Here is a 23,657-nt window from a genome sequence, read left to right on the forward strand (position 1 = left end):
CTTAAAAGAGTCGAATTTTATCAATGTTGGTGACGGCACCACCACGTCTTTCTTCTGACTCCTCAAAAAAATAATTCGCTAACCAGCAAATGCTACTACCATCAAATCTATGTATTTATCTATGTATTTATCATTAATTATATAAATAATAATAATTAAGATTACAAACCTGTATAATTTTTTATCCTCACTTTCTAAATTTGTCTTACGCTGTTAATAACATTTTTTATTTATTTGTGGTACAAAATATTCAGCCATGATTCCTTTTTAGTGTACGCGAGTCAACTAAAAGGCATGCTCCACAAAATTTAAGCAAGAGCTCACAAAATTAAGCAAAACCTTGTTTTTATGCATATGAAAATGAGAACAATCTCATCTAACTTCAACTTCTAAGTTCAAACTGAGCAAGAAGAGATCAAACGTGAGCAGTGAGTAAAAGCAAATACATCAAATTTTATTATGCATACAACAAGCACCTTTTACTCAAAAAATCGAGTCCGAGCTCAAGCTCACGTTTTATGCATGAGACCCATTGTCTTTGATTCTTAAAAGTTCTCTATTAATTGAAATTAAAATGACAAAACTTTTAAAATTTAATAATTTTTTTTCATCAAAATCTTTTCACAAAGCACAAATGTTTTCTTTCCCCAACCTCTAATAATCTTTGTTTTTTGTTTGTCACGCATAAATTTTTTATGGTTTCTACAACATTATTTTTTTATAATTTTTCATTTCTAGGAATATTTATATAAATTTTATTAGGATTTAAGAACAGAAAAAAAACAACTTTTAAGTGCATTATACGAAAGAAAACAAACAAAACTATTTATTGAAATATACGTCCTTAAGAGAGAAAACAATTTTCTTTTCTTATAAAAACCAAAAAAAGAAAATAAAATTATATAAAACGTTATTAAATGTAAGTTATTGCTAAATGAAACTCAGCTCATATTCAATTATTTTCGTTTTAATGATTAAAGACCTAATTCAGAATGTCAAATGGTGGGTAATGAATTTTAAGACTAAAGGTATGGACAAAATACAGGATTTTGTCTTTGGAGCTACGTTTGCCAAGTGACAAAACTTTTATTATGTTCCAGGTTTGAGAGTTGTTTGTGCTACGAGTTGATTAAAACTGCAAAAATCACAGTTTACCATGAAGTTTAGGGTGAGTTAGTTTCAGAGGTTAAAAGGCCATTTTTCAATATTTTTCTGAAAATTGCTTATTTATAGACGGGCTGTGATCACGTAGCAAACAGACTTCAGAACTTCATTCTGCCCAGGACCTAAGAGAATATTTAAAAATGTTATAAAGTGAAAAATTTCCTTTGAAAATGTTATAAAGGGACAATTTTTTAAATCGTTTAGGGAAATATTATTCCTATCCCATTTTCATTTGACATTCTGAATTAGGCCCATAATTTTATTTTAAAAAAAATTTCGTTTCATTCTAACTTCATTCAAACTAAATGTGCTGTGAAGAAAAACTAATACTAACCAAAAACAAAATTGTTTGACGATAACATCCTTAATTACGGAAAATAGTCATCTTTTTACGTCATTGCTAAAACATTACATAACTATATATATAGAAACGACTTGTTGTTAATTGTTGCTGCATTTTTCTAACATGTGTCTGTGTGCTGTGCTAAAACAACTCTTGTCCAACGCTTTATTATTCCAGTGGTATTGTCTATGGTCCTGTCATTCCTCAAAACCCCCAACCAAAAAAGGATCCCATTTTGTTTCATTTCATACATATTTTTAATTTTATATTTTTTTATTTAATAAGTTGTATATATTTTTAGTTTAAATTTGTATTTGTTTTTAATAATTTTTATTTGTCCAAATTTATTGTTTTTGTAATAGTGAATTTATTCTTTTGAATAGTTCTTAATTTAATAAAAAAAAATAAATATTTTATTTGTTTTTTTCAACACACAGAGTCCACTACCAGCATCTATGACGACCTCAACATCTGGTGCCGATGAAAATCTAAATCAGCAAAGTTAAATTATTTTTCAAAACAAAAAAAACAACAACAAAAACATACATACATATATACAAATCGGAGCTAAAGCATAACAAATGAAAAAATACATATTGATTAATTCAAAATAACAAAAACCAAAAAAATATTAATTCAAAAAAAGGCAAAAGAGAAGACCAAAAAAATATTAAATTTGAAAAATAAATATAACATATTTCTAAAAAAATAAAACAAAAATGGAAACACAACTAAACATATTTATCATCTTCATATTATATTACAACCCAAAGTGGAAACAAAATGTATAAGAAAAGACAAAGAAAAAAAAACTATATTTATTCGACAGTTAATCATGAGAAACCCCCCAAAAAAAGCAAACAAAAACAACAAATATACCAAAAACACAATACAATCCTCCCACAAACATATATAACAACTGATATATGAAAATCCATTACAATAATAAACAATTTATACACATTTTTTTAATTGAGATATATTTATCAACAAATTGTTTTATTTTTAAAGTATATTTTATTGCAATTTTGTGGTGCAGTTAAAGGCTTGAAAATCATTCATTAACGAAGTGTTTTAAAAAATGTTAAAGGTGTCGTATGAGTTATGACAGTAGTCATACGGCATGATGTCCGCCATGTATAATACAGAGTTGATGCTATCTATATAGACGAACTGAAGGCTGTATTTATAGACAAGCTGAAAGTTGATTTTATAAACGAGTTGAAGGTTAACTTTAGAGATGTGCTGAAGACTGTCTTTATAGAGGTTGATTTATAGAGAAACTGAAGTTTGACTTTATAGACGAACTGAATTCTGTATTTATAGACGAGCTGAAGGCTCTCTTCATAGTCTACCTGAAGGCTGTCTTTATAGATGCATTATAATAGTTTGGTAGTGTATCATAACACTTTTTTCCACATCATTTTAAATACTGATTAACGAAGTATTTTAAACAATGTTTAAGGTGTCGTATGAGTTTTGACAGTAGTCATACGGCATGATGTCCGCCATGTATAATACAGAAGATAATCGAGTTGAGGCTATCTTTATAGACGAACTGAAGACTGTATTTATAGACAAGCTGAAGGTTGATTTTATAAAGGAGTTGAAGGTTGACTTTATAGATGAGCTGAAGGCTGTCTTTATAGACGATCTGAAGGTTGATTTATAGAGGAACTGAAGTTTGACTTTATAGACTAGCTGAAGGGCGTTTCTATAGTCCAGCTGAAGGCTCTCTTCATAGTCTAGCTGAAGACTGTCTTTATAGATAAGCTGTAGAAGGTTTTTATAGTCCAGCTGAATGCGGTCTTTTTTCATACAGCCTTTAACACCGCCACAAACTAATCCCCATAATTAAGACATATTTTCTTATTTGTTGTATTGTGCAATTGCAATCACTTTATATAGTTTTATACAACTTTTCTTATTTTAACATTGCCTTATAAATTAGTAAAAAATATAGAGATTTATACACATTTGATTGTATTGTATCCTTTTTTCTTTTGGAATCATTTTGTAATAATTAAATAAAACAGGTAGCCTAATTAAGCAAGCTAGCAATTATTTTGCAAAGTTTATTATATATTTTTTATTCATATCATTAAGCAGCACACTTCCACTAACAATAAAACATTATTTTGCCGGATAACAACAATTTCTTACTTACCGTCTACATTGCCATCAAAATGTATTCACCAAAACAAAATATTCAAAATAAACGTCTTACAAAAAACAAACCAAATAAATGATCAACAAAAATCATCGCAACTTGGAAACCACCATTTGAAATGCATTACAAAAAAAAAACATAAATACAATATTAGAAAAAATAAACAAATATTTAAATCTCACTTTCAAACTACTGAGAAATTTTATTCTATACAAAAAGAAAGAAAATAAATACATTTTTCCTAAAACAACAAACAACTCCCCGAAAACAAATCCCCATTATTGACAACAACAAAAACCAATAGATGAAATATTTACCGTTTATAGAAATTTATACGTATTTAAAATAATAATAACAACAACAATATAAATAAAAACAAAAAATTGAGAAATAAATAAATAAACATTTATATTGATGTGTTTAAATTTTAACTGGATAATTTTGGACCAAAATTTCACCATCAACCATGATTAAATCAACAACTGCACACCTTAGAATCATTTATCAGTAGTTAATATTTTCACGAAGTTAAATGCTTTACATTCTTGTTCACCATATATAATTTACTCCAAACACAATAAATAATACATATATGGTATATATGTGCGTATGAGTAGTGACAGTAATCATACGACATATTGTTTAGCTGTATTTATAGGCGAGCAGTCCTTATATAGACGAAATAAAGATTGACTTCATAGACTAGCTGAAGGTTGACTTTATGGACAAGCGGGAGACTGTATTTATAAGCTAGTAAAAGGCTGTCTTTATAGACGAGCTAAAGGTTGACTTTATAGACTAGCTGAATGCTGTCTTTGTAGACGAACTGAAGGCTGTCTTTATAGACCAGCTGAAGGTTGACTTTATAGACTAGATGAAGGTTGTCTTTATAGACGAGATGTCTTTATAAACGAGCTGAAGGTTGTGTTTATATAGTAGCCTAAGGTTGTTTTCATAGACGAGCTGAAGGATGTCTTCGTAAATGAGAGAAAGGTTGACATTAATGACCAGCTGAAAGTTGATTTTATAGGCGGACCGAACACTGTTTTCATAGAGGAGCTGAAAGCTGTCTGCAGAATGTCTTTATAGGCGAACTGAAGGTTCTCTTTATAGATGAGCAGAAGGCTGTCTTGATTGACAAGCTGAAAGATGTCATTATAGACTAACAGAAGGTTGTCATTATATACGAACTGAAGACTGTCTTCAAGCTAAAGGCTTTCTCCATAGGCGAGCTGAAGGCTGTCACGGTGCTCTTGAAAAAACTTTAAATGGTAGGTGCTTACACCTGGGAAGTTTTTGCGGATTTTTAAACTACAATGTTCATAGATGGAAAAATCAAAAAACAAAAAATCGGCGGAGCGCTTTATAAATAAATCGCGGTCAAAGTTCACATTTTTAGAGTTATTTAAGATTTTCACAATTTTGCTTGGAAACCGCAAGTCCCATGGAAATGGAGCTAGGGCAAGAGTTATAGTAGTGAAAATTCTCTACAAGATTCACCTTTATGATATTTTCGTAGGTTTTAAAACTTTTGAGATATAGAAGTTCAAATTGGGACAATGCACAGTGGATCCACCCATTGGCCAAAAATAAAAAAAATAATGTCAAAATTTTGGTACAACATCTGGCAACACTGACTGCTATGACATGGACCTTTTTAAAAATTTATTAATTTTTGTTTCATTCGAACGCGAACTTCTTAAGAATAGCTTCAAAAGTCGGAACATTTGACTAATATTTTTTGTTGTGAGTACAACCTATATTTTAAGTGCAAGTAAATTTATTCAAAATATCGCGAAACTAATACGTATAGCAAAATATTATAGGGGATTTTGAAGGAGGTAATAGCTTATTTTTCATAAAAAAATAGTGTTTTAGCGTGTTGTGGAATTCTAGTGAGCTGCATATTTTCTTAGTGTATTTTGTAATGCCAATTCGATCATATACTTAAATTTAACCTAAGGTTTTAGTCATAATGCCCACCTGTGCCCACCTCGGTAATAATTTTCCAAAGTTGGTCACGGGTTTAAGATTATTCAGTATTAAAATCAGCTGCCATCTAGTGCCAGACTATGAATGTTGGGTCGCTGACTAAAGGTGACTAAAGGTGTCTCTTAAAACACTCTTCGCAGCAACACAAAACTGTAACCGGCGCATTGGCTTGATATTTACACTCTAAATATTTTTGGCCACTTTTTTCATACAAGTGGATCCACTGTGCAATGTAGGCATATTTCGCTTTAGCTGGACTCTAATGGTTCGTACATAGAATGTAGAGGAGCAGCAGTCAGGTATGGAACTGCCGATTTAGGGTTGCTTAACTTATATATCCCGACGATAGGTATCTGTAGTAAAGGTAATAGGCCTTACAAAATTACCCCGCATTTGGAAGGTCATAACCGACTGATTTTGGGGGACCTTAATGCTCATCATGAGTTGTGGCATTCGGTCGTGTGTAATGACAATAGCGGTATAGCGCTGCCTGAGTAGATTGATAGCTCTACGTTTTCCACAGTTCACCAAACACAACCATCGTGTCTGACATATGACGTCACCTGGCAACCCCTGACCATATCCCTATAATAGTCACCATCATCATACCTTCCGTCTTCATCACCTCCGAACGCCGCCCTTTCATCAATCATGGCTTAGTTTCAGAGAGAGTTCACTAATCATTACATTAAAGAACTTCCTAACCCTTCTGATGTTCGGACAGCATAAAGGAAGTTCTGGGATATCATCACTGTAGCCGGGAAGCGGGTCTAACAAATGAGTGTATGTAATGAAGTTCGTCGAGCCAACCCAGTGAATTAAGAGTAAGGTAGATCATTCTTCGGTGAGCTTAAGCTGAACAAGTTATTAAATTACATAAAGAGTTGCAACTTTGGAGTCGAAATGAATGAAGGAGGAAAATAGAATATCAATCATTTGTCGATGTTACGCTGACTAATCCGAAGAGATGTTCAAGTGATTTAATCGACAGTTTGTCGAACACCCGGGAGTGGCAGGGAGAATAGAAGATTACTACGTTGCATTAGATGACAAATTATGACTATCCTCCGGCCAAGTTTGAAACTAGAATGTGGAATTCAGAAACAAGAATTCGATAAACCTCTACCTTTGCTGTATTCGTTCTCTCCAGACGGCTTTGAAATCGTTACATATGCGGAAAATTGTACGATATTGTCGTCGAGTACCTTCCCTAATGTCAACGGTGAAAGGCTGAACTCCTATTTGATCGATCATACAACCTTTTTCCACGTGAGGAATATGCCAATATCCGCCACTTAATCTGCGGCCATTCTGCTCATCACATAGACTGCAGTGATGAGCACTGAGCTGAATTAGGCAGTATGTTCGTATCGTCCGCATATGTCATACCTATCTACGACATACTGAGATGTAGAAACAAGGTTCTCAAATCCCTAGCCGGCAGCACTTGGGGTGCAGACAAAGGAACCTTAAGCGGCGCAAGTGTGGTGCCTCTTCAAATCAACAATTGACCATCTACATGAGAAGACAAAGATCCCTCAACTAAAGCAACACAAAGTCATGCTGTCGTTGCAGTACATGCCTGAATGTTACTGTAACAGTCGTCCTAATCAACGTAGGATGCCACGAGACATGTTGTAGCAGGTTTGAATAGCACTCACGCAAATATTGATTACGCCGGGCAAAACACTTGTCCAGCACGCGGAAAAGCCACGTACGGCAACCTGCAACTTTTCAGCTGCCCTGTCATTCCGTTAGATCATTCATCGAAATATTCTTCGGAAACCCTACTAAGTATGTATATATTAGGGTCGGGCGATGTGTATGGAAGGAAACAATCTTAATAGGCGCTTCGGGTTTTGATTGTATTGAGCAAAACAGTTCACTGGACCATAGGTCTACAAAGTCAAGATTACATTGGTCTTTGGATGAATGAAATCAATGAAAATTTAAAAAAGTTTGAAACAAATCATTGATAGTGCTTCTGAAATAAGGTGAATTAATTATAGTTATACTACCATAACATAAATAAAAAAAATCGAGAATTTTATAAATATATTTCAATAAATAACAAATAAAGGATGAACAATGTTCAAAACTTCTTTTGCGATGTACTGGAAAATTCTTAATTATTGTATTGGCTACAATTTTATCTTAGTATTGGATCGAAGATATCAATGGTTTAGCAGTTATATGCCAAAATTTCAAAAAAAGTGACAAAAATCTGATAAAAGGGCTTCAAGTCAAAATCGGTAGGCTCGATTTTCACCGTAGACGCATGGTCAAGTGGACTTTCTTGCTCAGTACAATCCCAGGAAACAAAAACGCGAAGCGCCCCTTAGGATGTTCAAATCGACCCACCCTAATATATTTTCCTAATCAGCATAAAATTGATATAACGATGACCGTTTATCCGTCCGGATATCTGTTGAAATCAAGATACAGCTCGCAGTATTTAAGATAGAGGTTTATAATTTGCTAAAAAGTTTATATTACTCCTAGGATTTTTGGTACTAAAAATGGTCAACACCGGCCCACGTTTTGATATATGTATGTAGTCTTATATATGGGTACGTCTCAAAGTTCGGTATTATCTGGAAATTGGTATTTGGTCATCGTTGAAGGTATACAACATTCCCGCAAAGAATGGTCTATACAAGACCACGTTTTGATGTAGCGCCCATATGACGGTACCTCCTGGTACCCAACCAAAACAAATGGTCATCCCACCTAAATTGCTAAAATTTGGTATTTTGTCTTTGTTGGGGGAACTAAATAGTCGTGCTTCCATATTTTCGAAACAGAGATATCTACCAAATTTCTATCGTGATTACAAGTTTACAAATACGAGGCTTTCAAACGAAGACCAAAACATATCATGGAGTAAGCAGTTTTTCGTCATAAAAATGTTCTGTTAATCACATTTACTAAATGTTAATAAATAAAATATTTTATTTTAAAGCCAGTTTGTAGCTTAAATTTCTTTGTAGTTAAGAAATAAATCGTACACATTTTTATATAAAAATATATACAGTAAAACAGATCCGAGCAATAACAATACAGACAAACTTTGCAAATACCACCCAGTAATAGTAAATAAATATCAGCAAAAATTGGTAGAACAGCAAGTAAAACACTTCCACCCATCACCACAGATTGAAGGCTTTTGCAGCTATAATTTGGATTTCTCAAACTCAAATTGGTAATGATTGAAGCAAATGCACCTTTGCAAAAAAATAAAAAAAACTGTAAGGCAAGTAAATTGTAAGTTGTAATTTATTTTTAAATAAAAATAGTTTATTTTTTATTGTCAATTTTTCATTCCGATGATGCGTAAATAATTTCTAACTTCTTTTATCCATTCTCTAGCACTACTGGAAGGCACCAAAAATGCAAAGATCCACCACGTTGTCGGCATCAATGTCTTTGCCAGCAGAATGTTTAGTATTGTCCGTTTCAATGCCATCCCTAAACAATGAACAGAAGCGACCCAAAAGTGCAGGACCCAAAAAGAAAAAGGGACAGGCTATACATCCAAAGCCATTCCGTTTGTATTGAGGATATTCAAGGAGAAATTGAAATATGTATTCAAGGCAGACAAATATGAAGCAACATTTATTACAACGAAAAATTACAACACAATTCCAGGGGAATACTTAAAATAATACAATCACAATTACAAATACAAGTATTTGATAATTTTCAAAGTGAAAAAAATTACTCTATTTATCATACTTTCGAAGTGGTTGCTAAACATTTCAGGTTTAAAGTTTAAAAAATATATGTCATAAAATCAATCACACTTTAATTTTCCAAATATTCTCATGATTCCCAAAGTTGTAAGTTTTCTTCATAAGCCCCTTAGTTAAGTTTGTAGTATGAACTCATTGTAAAATTGTTGATTTTATCTGAAGAAAATAAAATTCACAATGGTTATAGAAAACTTGTCATAACTTTCAGCAACCTAAAAAGAAATCTATGTACAAAGTTGTTCTGTAACAAATTCCAGATGTCATTGTTGTAACTTAATGTAACACCCGTACACACATACACAACATTTTGAAACTCCAAAATTACAAAACAAAAGTTCCAAACAGAAATGAAAAAAACTTCACTTTATATTGAAAAGATATATAAAATTAATGTTTTTTGTGTAAAATCAAATTTTAAGAGCATTTAATAAAAATTCTGTAAAAAACTATACACAGTGTTCTTTATGGAAATATATTTGAAAAAGGTAAAGAAAAATATACCCTCAGCCTATGAAAAAAAAAGAAAAGCCGTCTATGGATTACAATGTGCCAAATAAAAATAGTTATATAAACAAGTAAGAAAAGTGTTAAGTTCAGCCAGGCCGAAATGTTTATACCCTCCACCACAAACTGTATTGAAGTGAATAGGAACAATTAGTTTAATTTCGTTTATGAAAGTACTAAAATCTTCCTTTTGTTGCAGCAGTAGCATATATATCTCAACTGATAATACTCCCTTCAAAACAGCTCATATGGGGCAACATCGTTGTTCTTTCCAAAACATGGACCAATATTTACAATTTTCCGAATTGAGCGAAATACATAAAATTGGGCAATATCGACTAGACCTAACCGTGGATATTCTGGATTTGGATAGTTAACAACATCGGGAGCACCATTATATGTAGGCTGTATAAAACGTTGACCTGTACCGCTAAATTTCTGGAGGAAAGTTTCGTTACTCCCGTTGAATAATGTGGCTAAAACTTTCAAAATACCAAAAATCGGGAGGGATATTTCAATGGGGGTGACTGACTCTTTGTTGGATTTGATTTGGGACACTCAATTGCTCTACTGAGACCTTCCCATGATCGATTTGGTGACCACGGCATACGATATGTCAAGCAAGTCAGGTAATAATAATAATTGTTCCACAAACATCCCAGATGGGACAAGGGAGACTTCTCTCATATCAATGAGTACACCCCGATTCATATTAGCTCAATGATATGGGACGTACTGTTTATCGCCGAGTCCGAACGGCGTGTCTAAGACACCACTTGTAGAGAAGTTTTACATGGCTAAAATACTCAGGAAATGTCGCCAACATTACTAAGGGGTATTTTGTCACCGTTGAAAATGTTTTGATGTTGCCTGGCCGGGGAATCGAACCCACAACCTTCTGAGTGCAAGGCAGGTGTGCATACCATTGCACCACGGTGGCACCCAAGTCAGGTACCTTGGAATAACTATGGCCGAGAGAATGAATTTCCTGCTACACTTTGATCGATTCAACTTTCAAAATACCGAAAATTGGGAGGGTTATTTCTATGGAAGTAAATGGCTCTTTGTTGGATTTGATTTGCGACACTGAATTGCTCTACTGAGACGACTAGGGAGGTGATCGCTCTCACCAATAGATATGAAGAGATGCTCATGCGCGTTATGGTGGAGAATGAACGACTCAAGGGGAAGTTGGAGTCGTACGAGACCATGGCAGCTGTTGGAGTAGTGCGGCCTTCTGTACAGGGTGCTCCCATGGCAGCGCCTGCTATGGCGTCCCCTGTTGTGAAGGAGAGTGCGCCTGTTTCAAAGCCAGTGGAAACATGGTCAGTGGTTGTGAGACCGAAGCAAAAGGGGGCTTCTGGCAAGGAAGTGGTACAGAAGGTGATGAAGGAGGTAGGGCCCACTTTAAATGAAAGGGTGCACGACGTCATGCCTATAAAGGATGGAGGGGCAGTCATTCTGCTGCTAATACTAAGCTGCTAATACTAAGTCTGCGGAGATTGGGCTTGAAGTGTCGGTCAATGACAAGTTGGGGCCAAAGGTAGTAGTTCAGCGTATCCATGTTAGTCTGACGCTCAATGAGTTCATGGAGCAAATGTACTTGCTGAATTTGAAGAAGAGCATGTCCCTTGATTCGTTCAGGAAGAGTGTCAGGTTGGTTTCGGTCCCTTGGATGCACGATCCTAGTAGTAACGCTACGGTGAATGTAGTCTTGGAGTGCACGGAGCGATTGGCTCAGCAGTTTTGCTCTGACGAGGTCTAATTCACTGGCACAGGTTTATTACCCGCAGGCAGGATCTAGTTCCATATTGCTATCGGTGTCTAAGTTTTGACCACAGAGTGCGCGATTGCCGATTTGAGACTGGTGTATGCAGGCATTGTGGAGGCTCCGGTCACTTTTCGGCTGGGTGTCCTAGTGCGGTCAATTGCCGGAACTGTGCATGCAGAGGTCGTCCAGCTGGACACCTGATGATGTCAATGGACTGCCAGGGTAACTCTAGGCACTAATATAAGGGTCCTCCAGTAAAACTTCCAGAGGTCCGCTAGCGTCACTCAGGAGTTTGGTCAGGCGCTACTAAGACTAGGTGCTTCCATTGGATTGCTTCAAGAGCCTTATTGTAGAGATGATTGTGTGAGGAGATTGCCGGGGGGTATGCGGGTCTGTACGGACCAGAATTGTGTTTCTTCTATAGTTGTAGAGGACAGTGACATTGAAAGTACTGTTCTTTTAAGTAGCCAATTGGGGGTTTGTCTGTCCGTTGAGTGGGCGGGGGGAAGGTGTTGTTGGCTACCATCTATTGTAGATTTAGCTTGCCCCTGGAGCCTTATTTTGGGTATATGGATGCGGTACTACTCCTTGAGAGTAGTTGTCCGCTAATCCTCGATTTAGACGCTAATGCAACCTCCTCTTTGTGCTTCTCAAAGATGACCAGTCATAATCTGGCCATCAGAACCGCACAAGAGGAGAGTTGCTAAGTGAATGGGTGTTAGCGAGGGGTTTGGTGGTCTTAAACGAGCCCTCGGATCTGTATACCTTTGATGGTGTAATCGATCCGGTGTAATCGACATTGCCGTGACGGTTGCAAAGGGGGCAGCAATGACGGCTTACCAGTTTAGTTGGCAGATTTGCGAAGACTGGGGTATTAGTGACCATAGGCTCATTGAGATTATGGTCACGCTACGGGACGGACGCGGGCAACTAAGCGTTTCCGGGGTTGGATGGAACGAGACGTGAACTGGGACCGTTATGCGAACTGTGTCAGGGAGGCAGCTATGCCATTAGCGGACTTTAGGGCACTGACGTTAGATGACCAGGTCAGCATGTTGAATGAGTGGATGAGGAGCCTCAACGACGTACTCCTTGGCAGGAGCCGCACAGTGTTGCCGCTTCTATACAAAAGTGGACAAAAATAGAAGGAGTTGACCTAGGTTGATGAATTTTTGCACAAGTACTTATAAGGGCATAGGAATGAAAAATTTCAACTTTGGTCCATATCGGTTCAGATTTAGATATAGCCCCCATATATATCTTTCCCCGATTTTGCTATAACTCGGTCAATTTTGATCGAATACCCTTAAAATTTAGTATGTAATATTTTCTTAGGCCCCTGAGTGGCTCTACCGATTTTCGTAAAAATCGGTTCAGATTTGGATATAGGTCCCATATATATCTTTCCCGATTTTCCTATAATTCTCTCAATTTTTGATGAATAGCCTTCAAATTTAACATGGAATGTTTCCTCACGCCACTGTTCAGTTTTACCGATTTGGATTTGATTTCGCAAAAATCGGTACAGATTTGGATATAGCCTCCATATATATCTTTCACCGATTTTGCTATAAATCGATCAATTTTTGAAACATAGCCTTCAAATTTAACATGGGATGTTTTCTTAAGGCCTTTTTCAGTTTCACCGATTTTAATAAAAATCGGTTTAGATTTGGATATATGTAGCTCTCATGTATATTTTCACTAAACACGCAATGTATGTGAGATATTGATTAAATTAGGAAAATATGACGTAATTATCCGTAGTTGAGTGACATCGGGCGAAATTATATATCGAAGCCATATTCAAACCTGAACCCATATGGACCAAAGTTGATATCTTTTATTCCTGTGCCCTCATAAGTACTTGTGCAAACATACATCAACCTAGTTCAACGGTAAAACTGAACAGGGTCTTGAGGAACATTCCATGTTCAATTTGAAGCCTATTCATCATAAATTGAGCGAATTATAGCAAAATCGGGGGAAGATATATATGGGGGCTATATCCAAATCTGAATCGATTTTTACGAAAATCGCTGAATCTATTGAGGGGCCTAAGAAAATATCACACACAAAAATTTGTAGGCTATTCGATTAAAATTGACCGAGTTATAGCAAAATCGGGGATAGATATATATGGGGGCTATATCCAAATCTGTACCGATTTTTGTGAAAATCGGTGTAGCTATTCAGGGGAAAATAATACGTACTAAATTTGAAGGCTATCCGATCAAAATTGAACGAGTTGTGGCAAAATCGGGAAAAGATATATATGGGGGCTTATAAAATCTGAACCGATATATCTCAGAAGGTTGCAGGGATGGGCAGAATGTTTTTACACATTTCGCTTCGCAAGAGATGTCTAATTAACAGAAATCAAGAGCCAAGGTGGCAATAGGTTGCAATCAAAAGATATACTGTAGCAATTATTAAGAATTTATATTATTTTTATCAAATTTAAATTTTCAATTCTTGATAACGATACTTTGCCCATGTGCAGTTGATGTCAACTTTTTGTACTAAAATTTTTTATTTATAGCCCACCCATCAAATCCCCATCCAAAACTTTTAATATTATCAACAAACTTTTCAGAAAATGTTATTTTAAATGTCGTCTAATTTTCATATGATTATCGCTTTAGATTACCTGGGAAATATTTTTCATCATTATGGACGCACATATCGACAAAATTCTTTCAGATTCGTAGTATCGGATGTGTTTACTGTAAGAAAAAAACATAAACATATGTAAAAGTTAACTTCACATTTTTTGATTTTTGTCCACGCGGTAGCACTGTGCGCCGTCAGGTGAAGCCAAGTAAGGTCAAATTGTGGACCCGTGAGCTGGATCTGATGCGGAGAGGAGTTGCGAACCTGATGAAGCGTTTCCAAGACGAACCAATGCGGAGGATCTGCCTCACCGTAAAGCTGAGTTCCGTGCTGCTCTTAGGGCATACAAGGACGAGCTATATAGGAGTAAAGAAGACGATTGGAGGAGATTTATACAGGACAACAGGGATGATCCCTGGGGAAAGGTATACCATGTGTGCCGACATGGTGGGTCTAAGCGTCTGGAGTGACCGAGTGGGTGTTGAGGTGTCCAGGGGGAAGACTGAGATAATGCTGCTGAAAGGCAGATTAACGCAAAGTCGATCTCCCCACGTTCGATTTGGTGACTATGGCATACGATATGTCAAGCAAGTCAGGTACCTTGGAATAACTATGGCCGAGAGAATGAATTTCATGCCGCACTTTGATCGTTTAAAGGACAAGTTAACTGCTGTTGCTGGTATGGTTAGAGGGGCTTGCGGAGCGACTGGGGTTTCAGCAGGCGTTCCGTGCGCACCATATATGGTGGACTTTTTGTTGTCTGTGCAACAAATGGTGCACCTGTATGGTGTGCCGTAGAATAATCTGCTGCTGGGCGTAGGATGCTATTGTCGTGTCAACGAGTGGTCATGTTAGCATGTCCGCCAATATGTCGCACTGTGTCTACGGACGCAATGCAGGTGCTACTTGGCGCCCTGCCCTTTCATCTGGAAGCGAGATGTAGGACTGTTCTGTACAAGCTGAAGCATGGCTTGCAACTGTCTGAGGATGATTTCCTCGGGCTTTCTGATTTGGTGGGTGGGGATATTAGGCGGCGCAGTGCAATCCTTCGGGAGCGTGCTGCTGTTGCATTTTTATATGCAAGAGGCCTGTCCGGGACAGATTTATGTGGGTGTGGGATGACTGAAGACTGGCGGCATATACTGACGGAATGCCGGTACTATGATGACATTAGAGATTTAGTCAATATGGGTATAACGTATGGAGGGGCGGGGTGGGAATTCAGTAGGGCACTCGAAGACAGGCGGACCTTTAGTTGTTTAAGTAGTTTTGCACGTCAAGTGTTTGTTAGGAAAAGGACTAGACTTAGTGGAGGTAATTCCTCCACATAGTCATCTCTACAATTTGGGCGTGTGGTGTTTGTGGAGTTGGTGTGGCGCGGCGTCGGGTGCTGGTGTGGATGTCTTGCTGGTCATCCGTGAGGGTGGCTTCGTTTATTGTTTGTATTGTGTTGTCCGTTGCAGCGGTCCCTGTGGGCCCTTTGTGCAGTCCGTGATGACAGCATGTTAATTGTTTGTGGTCCTGTCTTGTTTGTTTTTCCGCTGGCTTAATTGGAGGAGGTCGCCAGTCCGGGACTGTTTGGAGTCAAACTGGTGGTGGTCATTGGCCACGAAGCCTGACCGGAGGCTATATTCTGGTACCGCGGGTGCCAGGTGCCCCCAGATCCTCGGATCTGGCCTGGCAGTTGGTGTTGGCTCCCTTGTTGGAGCATCGCGGTGGCTGTGGTTTAGAGCCAAATCGCGGGTAGAGTTTCGGCTCGAATGTAGAGTTGCATATAAACCGGGTGCCTGACCCAAAGAAAGGCAGGAGTTTATATAGGTTGCGTTCCTAACCAAGGAGGCGATCACGTCCAAATACTTGTGAGCGAATTGGTACTCGTACTTTCTGTGCGGGGGCCTTGGTAGACGCATTGTATTCACTCGGTGTTAAGAGCACTGTGAGGTAGACCGCAAGGTAGGTACTCACATTAAGCACCACGACGTATGGGGGTTATATAAAAACATGGAACAATACCGGAAAATCTCAGGTGAAAAGTTTTATACCACCAATGGAGACTAAATATTAAATTTGATCCGTTTCAATGGGATATTGATGACACAACCTTCAAAATACCGAAAATCCCGAAGTACGCTTCTATGGGAGTTAAATGAAATAAAGGACTTATACTGATAATTCTCTTCTGCAATATTTTATACACCCATGGCAGTTTAAATACTAAATTTCAGTCATAACAGTGGTATATTGAGGCCACAACTTTCAAAATACAGTAAATCGGGGGGTTCGGTCGTATGGAGGCTATTTGAGGACGTCAGCTGGCACATTTCGGGTGGAATGTTTCAAACCCCTAAAAAACCTAATATAAATTATCAGCTATTTTGGTGGGGAACGAAGACTAACTACCAAAAGTCAGTCATTTCGATGGGATATTGAGCAGCAACCATCAACATACCGAAAAATTTGCACCCCCATCTAACAAAAATTTCAAAAATTTCGATGGGATATTGAGTACACGAACTTCAAAATACCTAAAATCGGGAGGTACCGTTCTATGGGGGCTATATAAAGACATGGACCTATACTGACAAATTTCAGGTGGAATGTTTTATACCCTCAACGAAGACTATGTGCCAAATGTCAGCCATTTCGGTGTTGTAGTGAGGCGAAAACCTTCAATGTACCGAAAATTGGGATATACAGTTCTATCAAAACGTGGACGTACACCGACAAATTTTTGAGCGAAATTTTTGTAGCCCAGAAAAAGACAAAATACCAAATTGCAGCCACTTCGGTGAAATAATGAGGTTACAACCTTCAAAATAACGATAATCGGGAGGTGTTTTATCAAAACGTTGACCTATACCGACAAATTTCTGAGAGAAATTTTTGTAGCCCAGAAAAATACTAAATACCAAATTTTAGCCATTGCGGTGTTATAATGAGGCTAAAACCTTCAAAATACCGAAAATCGGGCGGTACCGTTCTATGGGAACTATATGAAGACGTTGACCTATACCGACCAATTTCAGGTGGAAAGTTGTATACCCCCAACGAAGACTAACTACCAAATTTAAGTCATTTCGGTGGGATATTGAGATCACAACCTTCAAAACACCGAAAATCAGGAGGTACCATTCTATGGGGGCTATATGAAGACGTGGGCCTATACTGACAAATTTCTGGTGGAATGTTTTATACCCTCAACGAAGACTAACTACTAAATTTGAGTCATTTCGGTGGGATATTGAGATCACAATCTTCAAAATACCGAAAATCGGGAGGTATCGTTCTATGGGGGCTTTATGAAGAAGTGGACCTATACCGGCACATTTTATATGCGTTAATACCCTAAATGAAGACCAACTACCAAATTTCAGCCATTTCGGTGGAATATTGAGGCCACAACCTTCAAAATACCGAAAATAGGGAATTAGCGTTCTGTGGGGGCTATACTAAATACTAATAATATACTAAATTGCGCCTAGGTGCCCCCTCAATAGGTCCACCCATATATATTATCTTTTTTCATAAACGGTCAATATTTCAAAATTTCTACAATCAACATGTAATGAAATTATTATTTTCTAATAGTGGACTCAATGGACTAATTAGCTGTACTCGCCAGCTGTAGGTACGTGGCACAAATTTCGCCTAGGGGGCCCTCAATAGGTCCACGAACATATAACTTTTTTTCATAAACGGTCGATATTTCCAAATTTCTACAATCAACCTGTAATCAAATTATTATTTTCTAATAGTGGACTCAATGGACTAATTACCTGTGCTCGATTCCTTTTGGTACGCGGCATAAATTTCGCCTAGGTGGCCCTCAATAGGTTCACCCACATACATATATGAAGATTTTTCATATACAGTCGTATTTCAAAATTTCTACAATCAACCTGTAATCAAATTATTATTTTTTATAGTGGACCCAATGGCCTAATTAGCTGTGCTCGCCAGCTGTAGGTACGCGGCACAAATTTCGCATACGGGGCCCTCAATTTCAAAATTTCTACTATCAACCTGTAATCAAATTATTATTTTCTAATAGTGTACTCAATGGACTAATTAGCTGTGCTCGCAATCTTTTGTAAACCGCTGCCTTAGACAAATTTTACACATTTACTGGCCCAACTGGATATCAAACGAATCATTATGGAAAATGGCGAACTGCATCCCATTATCCATCGAAATACGTAAGAGAAAGTGGGCATGGATAGCGAGATCGTCACTCGAATGGAATCCCCAAGGGTACCACTTTACCGTCTTTACACAACGATTGTTTTTAGAAACTAAAGAAAAAAGAACATAGCATCATTTTTATTTTCTTTTCCTCTTCGCTTGATACATTGGTTAACAATAACAAAGCACGAAACACACCACCAAAGCCCTGTTGTTTCTCTGACAAAAGTCCTCTCTCCACCCATAAAAAAATATGTTCTAACATAAAAAATATGTTGGTATCCAAACAAATAAAATTTAGATATGTTACAAAATGTTGCAAACATATATTTGTTTGGACACAAACAAATTATGTTTGGATCCAAACATATATTTGTTTGCAACCAACCCAAACAAATATTTGTTTTGATCCAAACATGTTTCTAACATATATTTTAATGCGTGTAGAAGATCTCAGCTTTCACTTGGATTGTCGATAGTATTTAATCCCCCGAGGTAAAGGTGAAGTCAAGATGTTTTAGTCTCCAGAGAACTACAAACCCGCAGATGAACCCATACCTTATGACATGCAGCTACAATTCAATGTGCCACCTACAGTTGTTGTTATGGCGCCTTTCTCGTTCTATGGTACTTCCTGTATAGCCGTTTTATCGGCCGTGTACTTTCCGTCCAGACATTCCAGTCGAATAATAAGTTCAAAATAACATTCGTATTTTTTATAAAAGTCTTGCTGTTGTATTTGTTTTTATAGTAACTATAATATATAAAAAAACATTATTCATTTCATTAATACATTTATTGATGACAGTAAATATATTATTATAAAGAAAAAAGATTAAAAAATATAACAATAAAATTAAAGTAATAAAAAATATTTTACATAATATTTTGTTTTGTATATATAAAAAAGAAAACTATTATTACAAATTATTTGTTTTATTAGCAAAGCTGCCTGCAATTTCTTTTTCTCTTCGTTTATAATTTGTTTTCTTTGTGTTAAAGTTAAATCAATTTGTGCTTTATATTTGTTGTTATTTGTTATATAGAGAGACGCCTCTGTATACATTATACTTTAAATTATTTATTTAGGCAAATTAATTGGATAAATATTTAAACATATTAGGATATAGAAATGGAATTGAAAAGATCAGCAATTGAGAGATGATAAAGAAAAAAATGAATTATTAATGATATGCGCTATATGGAGATGAAATGAATGATAATAAAATGTTTATGTATTTGTATTTCTCTTTTCTTTTGATTTTTCATTTCTGGTAGCATATTTTTCTTTCTATAATTTTATTTTTGTTTGCATTTTTTTCTTTTTGTTAATGTACAAAATAAAACAAATATTCAATTGACTAGATAAGCAGATTTTTGTATAGTAAACAAAAATATTATTTTTAAATCATAATTTTTTCTCTTTGCTTTAAAGTAGGCTTAGTTTTATTTTAAAGAGTTTTGTTGTTGTTTTTTTAACTATTTATTAAGGGGGTGTGTGTGGTGGTAATATTTGTTATTTTTCTTTGTAACGAAGAAAACATTTTTCTCACTCATATTAGAAATAATATTGTTAAACAAAAATTTGAAAATAAAAGAAATAAATAAAAAACAAGAGTTCCATGGAATAATGATATTTACTTTTGACCTGAACCAATCACATATTCCAACCGACTAAATCTTGTGACAGAATTTGTCACAAAATTTGATATATTTGCGAATCTTGTGGCAAGCATAACTGAGTGCTACCAGACACGTCCACATGTTGCGTATTGTGGAATTAACAAATAGGTATATTGGATGGTTGCCAACAATTCAGCAGATGTGGCGGAGAGTACCAGAGTAAATGCCTCATTGTATATGTTTCCTAGATCAAAGGAGCGAGTCTTTGGTACACTTTAACATCCAGTACCACGCTCGCCTACGTTAAAAGTCATGGGTTGGGTTAGTAAGGAGCGAGTCATTGGTGTCCCTTAAACATCCAGTGCACCACTTTCACCTACCTTAAAAGTTATAGTTTTAGGCGTTAGGTCAGTAACACATCCGTGAAACACACTGCTATAAAAAAAGAAAAAAATATATACATACATATATGAATAAATTCCCTTACTTTCTTAAAGATCATGAGCCGTTAATCTGCACCTGGAATGTCGGGATTCTTTAGGGTGCAGTTTAGGTAAAGTACAAGGCCAATATCACAACCTCGCAACACAATCAAATGTGACGCAATGTATTTTAGCTATGCATCAAGACATGAGATTGTTTTTGGGATTGTAGTTAGCCGGAGGCTAAAACATATCGTTTCCCAATTCATCTCAGTGAATCAGAGACTAGCTACAATCCGGATAAGAGCTAAATTCTTTAACGTGAGTCTTATTTATCTGCGCAGAAGTCCTGATAAAAAATATGACATTAGAACTGTTATACGAGATTTTAGTGCTGAATTAAAGTCTTGAGACCACTAATGGACAATTTGGCTCCACAATGGGACATCTGAAATCGAAGTGAAGCTAATAGTCTTTTTGGAAACCAAACACTTGCTCATTAGCAACACCATATTCAGACATATTGATAAATATAAAGCTACCAGATCAAACTACAAAAAAAACACGAACATGTAGTTCCCCATGGAGGGGGAACTGTTTAACCTCTACATTTCTGCAATTCCACGCCCCTCCCTTCGGCATAGAGTTAATTACGTACGCGGATGAGTGAATTATGTACGCTTATGGCGTCAGGTTCTATCACTGATAACATTTGCATCAGGCTAAACGCCTATCTCATTGATCATGTTGAGTTCTTCCACGCGAGGAATATGAAAATATCCGCCACTAAGTCAACAGTCACGCTGTTATCCACATGGACGGCGAAAATAAAGCTCCCCTGTATGCGCAGGTCGATGAGTCAACAATTCCGACCACAATCTACCGAAAATCCTGGGGGTCACATTCGATAGCATATATAAGTCGTCCGCGTATCCGCGATACGATGAGGATCAGGAAAAAGAGTCCTCAATTCTCTAGCCGATAGCACTGGGGGAGAAAATAAAGAAACTTGTTAAGCACATACAACGCGATAGGTCGGTCTGTGGTAAGCTTTACGGCGCCAGTGTGGTTTGCAACGTGATACGCAATGGAATAACTTGCAGGGTGTCTCCTCATGTCTTCAGTGGACCACCTACGTAAGGAGTCTAATAGTAAGTTTACATTTACATGAGACCACAGACCAACGGATTTCATATGAATTTTCATTTGACGTATACGCAAAGGAACTGACAGTTGAAACCGAGTGGATTTCGTAAATGTAAACCAAGCATTAGATCTTTCCAGTACGTCGGCACAACAGGATGTTGTCGATGCAATATTTGCTTGGATGTTATAGGCAAAACCATCCAAATGGATAGGTACCCCTTGCCCAGGCATGTCAGGAAGGATTTTCATGATCAAGAGAGGGAGCTCCAAAGATACAAGAGAACCTTTAGAACAACAAGCTTTTCAAGCAGGTTTGTGAGATAGTTATACTGATGCAGTCGCCGAGGCTATAAGAGCCGTGGCAACCGAAAAAGAACAGCTGATAAAATCACTTCTCATCCCGATATACATATGTTATATCAAGACAAAAGTCAATGCATCCGCAAAATCCGTATGTGTCATAGTGTTGTACTACGACATATAGGACCAACCTCTTAATCAGTAATAACATCTAGCACAAGAGAGAGAGGTTTCCAGAGAAGGCGGAAAATGGAGGGCAAAGGAACTACATGGAGTAAGAACTTTTACCATAGATTAAAAAACCAAATATCAAATGGCTTTGACTCAGGCACATTCACCTGTAAAGAGGTAACAGATACAGATAATATGGTAACAGATACAGATAATACCGCCCGGCCAGAGTGAAGTCAAGACAGCAGTAAGCAAGCCGAAGAAAAATATGGCATCGATACCAGAGGAGTTGCTCAAGGCCAGAGTCGACACTGGCTGACTTCCGTATCGTCAGATGCTTTGTAGTTTTTAAACTTCGTCAAACTATTTTAGTTGCACACTATTGCATTGTTCCTCGATAATGCATAAATAAAAATGATACATGTTTGCTTTTTACCTGTGGTAAAAATGAGCAATTATGGCGTTTTGAAGCTTCACATTTGTTAAGAATTACGGCGTTATGAAACACAATACTTCAGACATTTGCAAAGCATCTGACGATACGGAATTCAGCCACTCTGTTTAGGTATATGATTCATACATTCTATATTGGAGAAAACTCTATTTTGGAGAAAATTCAAGAAACGTAGATACCCACATACAGGCCGACTTCATAAATGCAGTATGATGCGTCAATGCATAAATGCAGCATGTCTTTTTATTGACATCGTTGCGACTTCATAAATGTCACGCGACACATCACACTGCGCAGCAATTGCCGAATTTGTGCAGTGTTTCCAAGTGGACGGCACACCAATTTACATTTCTTTAGTACAATTATGCCAACTGACATTTGCAAAGAAAACAGGAAAAATATATAAGAAACCATTAGAAATGACGGATTTGTGGTAATTATTCAATATAATATGTAAATTTATTTTCAAAAACGGAATTTTACAAAAAGTAAAGTAATGTGTGCGTTCATGAATGCAGCAAAATGACACGTCTCTTTTTTGACAATGTCAGTGTTGCCACACATATTTACATCATCTTTTTATGATATTGTCATTTTTTGCAATGTAAATACTGCATTTATGAAGTCAGCCACAATCTTTTGGTCTACTATAAGGTTGCCTTCGGCAGCTTTCCATTATGACATTCACAGATCTTCGGACCAAACTATTCATATCGCTCATTTTATGAACAACAAACGTGGTTTATACAGCTGTCCTTGGTAATCTCCTTCACTACCCTTCTCACAGTCTTCGATAACCTCCTCACATCCGTCGTGCGAATTAGAAGGTGAAATCCATGAACAAAGTTCTAAAACATTCATGCAAACGTCACAAAATAATCTCTTCCAAATTGATACTGGTTCCAGAAATGTGCATAATCTTTGCGAGTAGATCAGGATGCTGGCAGTCAGGCAAAAGTTCTTACTAGTGCGTTTTAGGTCGTCACGTTGTGATGGAAGATCCACCACCTAGACGCATCCGTAAGGACTTCAGGTGCATAGCGAACTTCT

The 23,657-nt window shown here is 36.8% G+C and overlaps 1 protein-coding gene across 44 annotated transcripts in view; it reads left to right on the forward strand.

Annotated features, from left to right (window-relative positions):
* tau (microtubule-associated protein tau) overlaps nt 1–9,870 on the forward strand; it is a 260,510-nt gene extending 250,640 nt beyond the window's left edge. For 16 of the 44 annotated variants that reach the window (XM_073959827.1, XM_073959829.1, XM_073959826.1 and 13 more), the window contains one exon: nt 1,945–3,744. In XM_073959827.1, the coding sequence (XP_073815928.1) occupies nt 1,945–2,013 (69 nt within the window). In that variant the 3' untranslated portion in view covers nt 2,014–3,744. Of the gene's footprint in view, nt 1–1,944; nt 3,745–9,038 lie in introns of those variants that run through there. The other 28 variants (XM_073959822.1, XM_073959824.1, XM_073959821.1 and 25 more) reach the window with 4 other exon arrangements.
* Nucleotides 9,871–23,657: the final 13,787 nt, after the last annotated feature.

The sequence above is a fragment of the Musca autumnalis genome, unplaced genomic scaffold (assembly GCF_047663935.1).
Source record: "Musca autumnalis isolate F117 unplaced genomic scaffold, ASM4766393v1 scaffold_1, whole genome shotgun sequence".
Lineage (NCBI taxonomy): Eukaryota > Metazoa > Arthropoda > Insecta > Diptera > Muscidae > Musca > Musca autumnalis.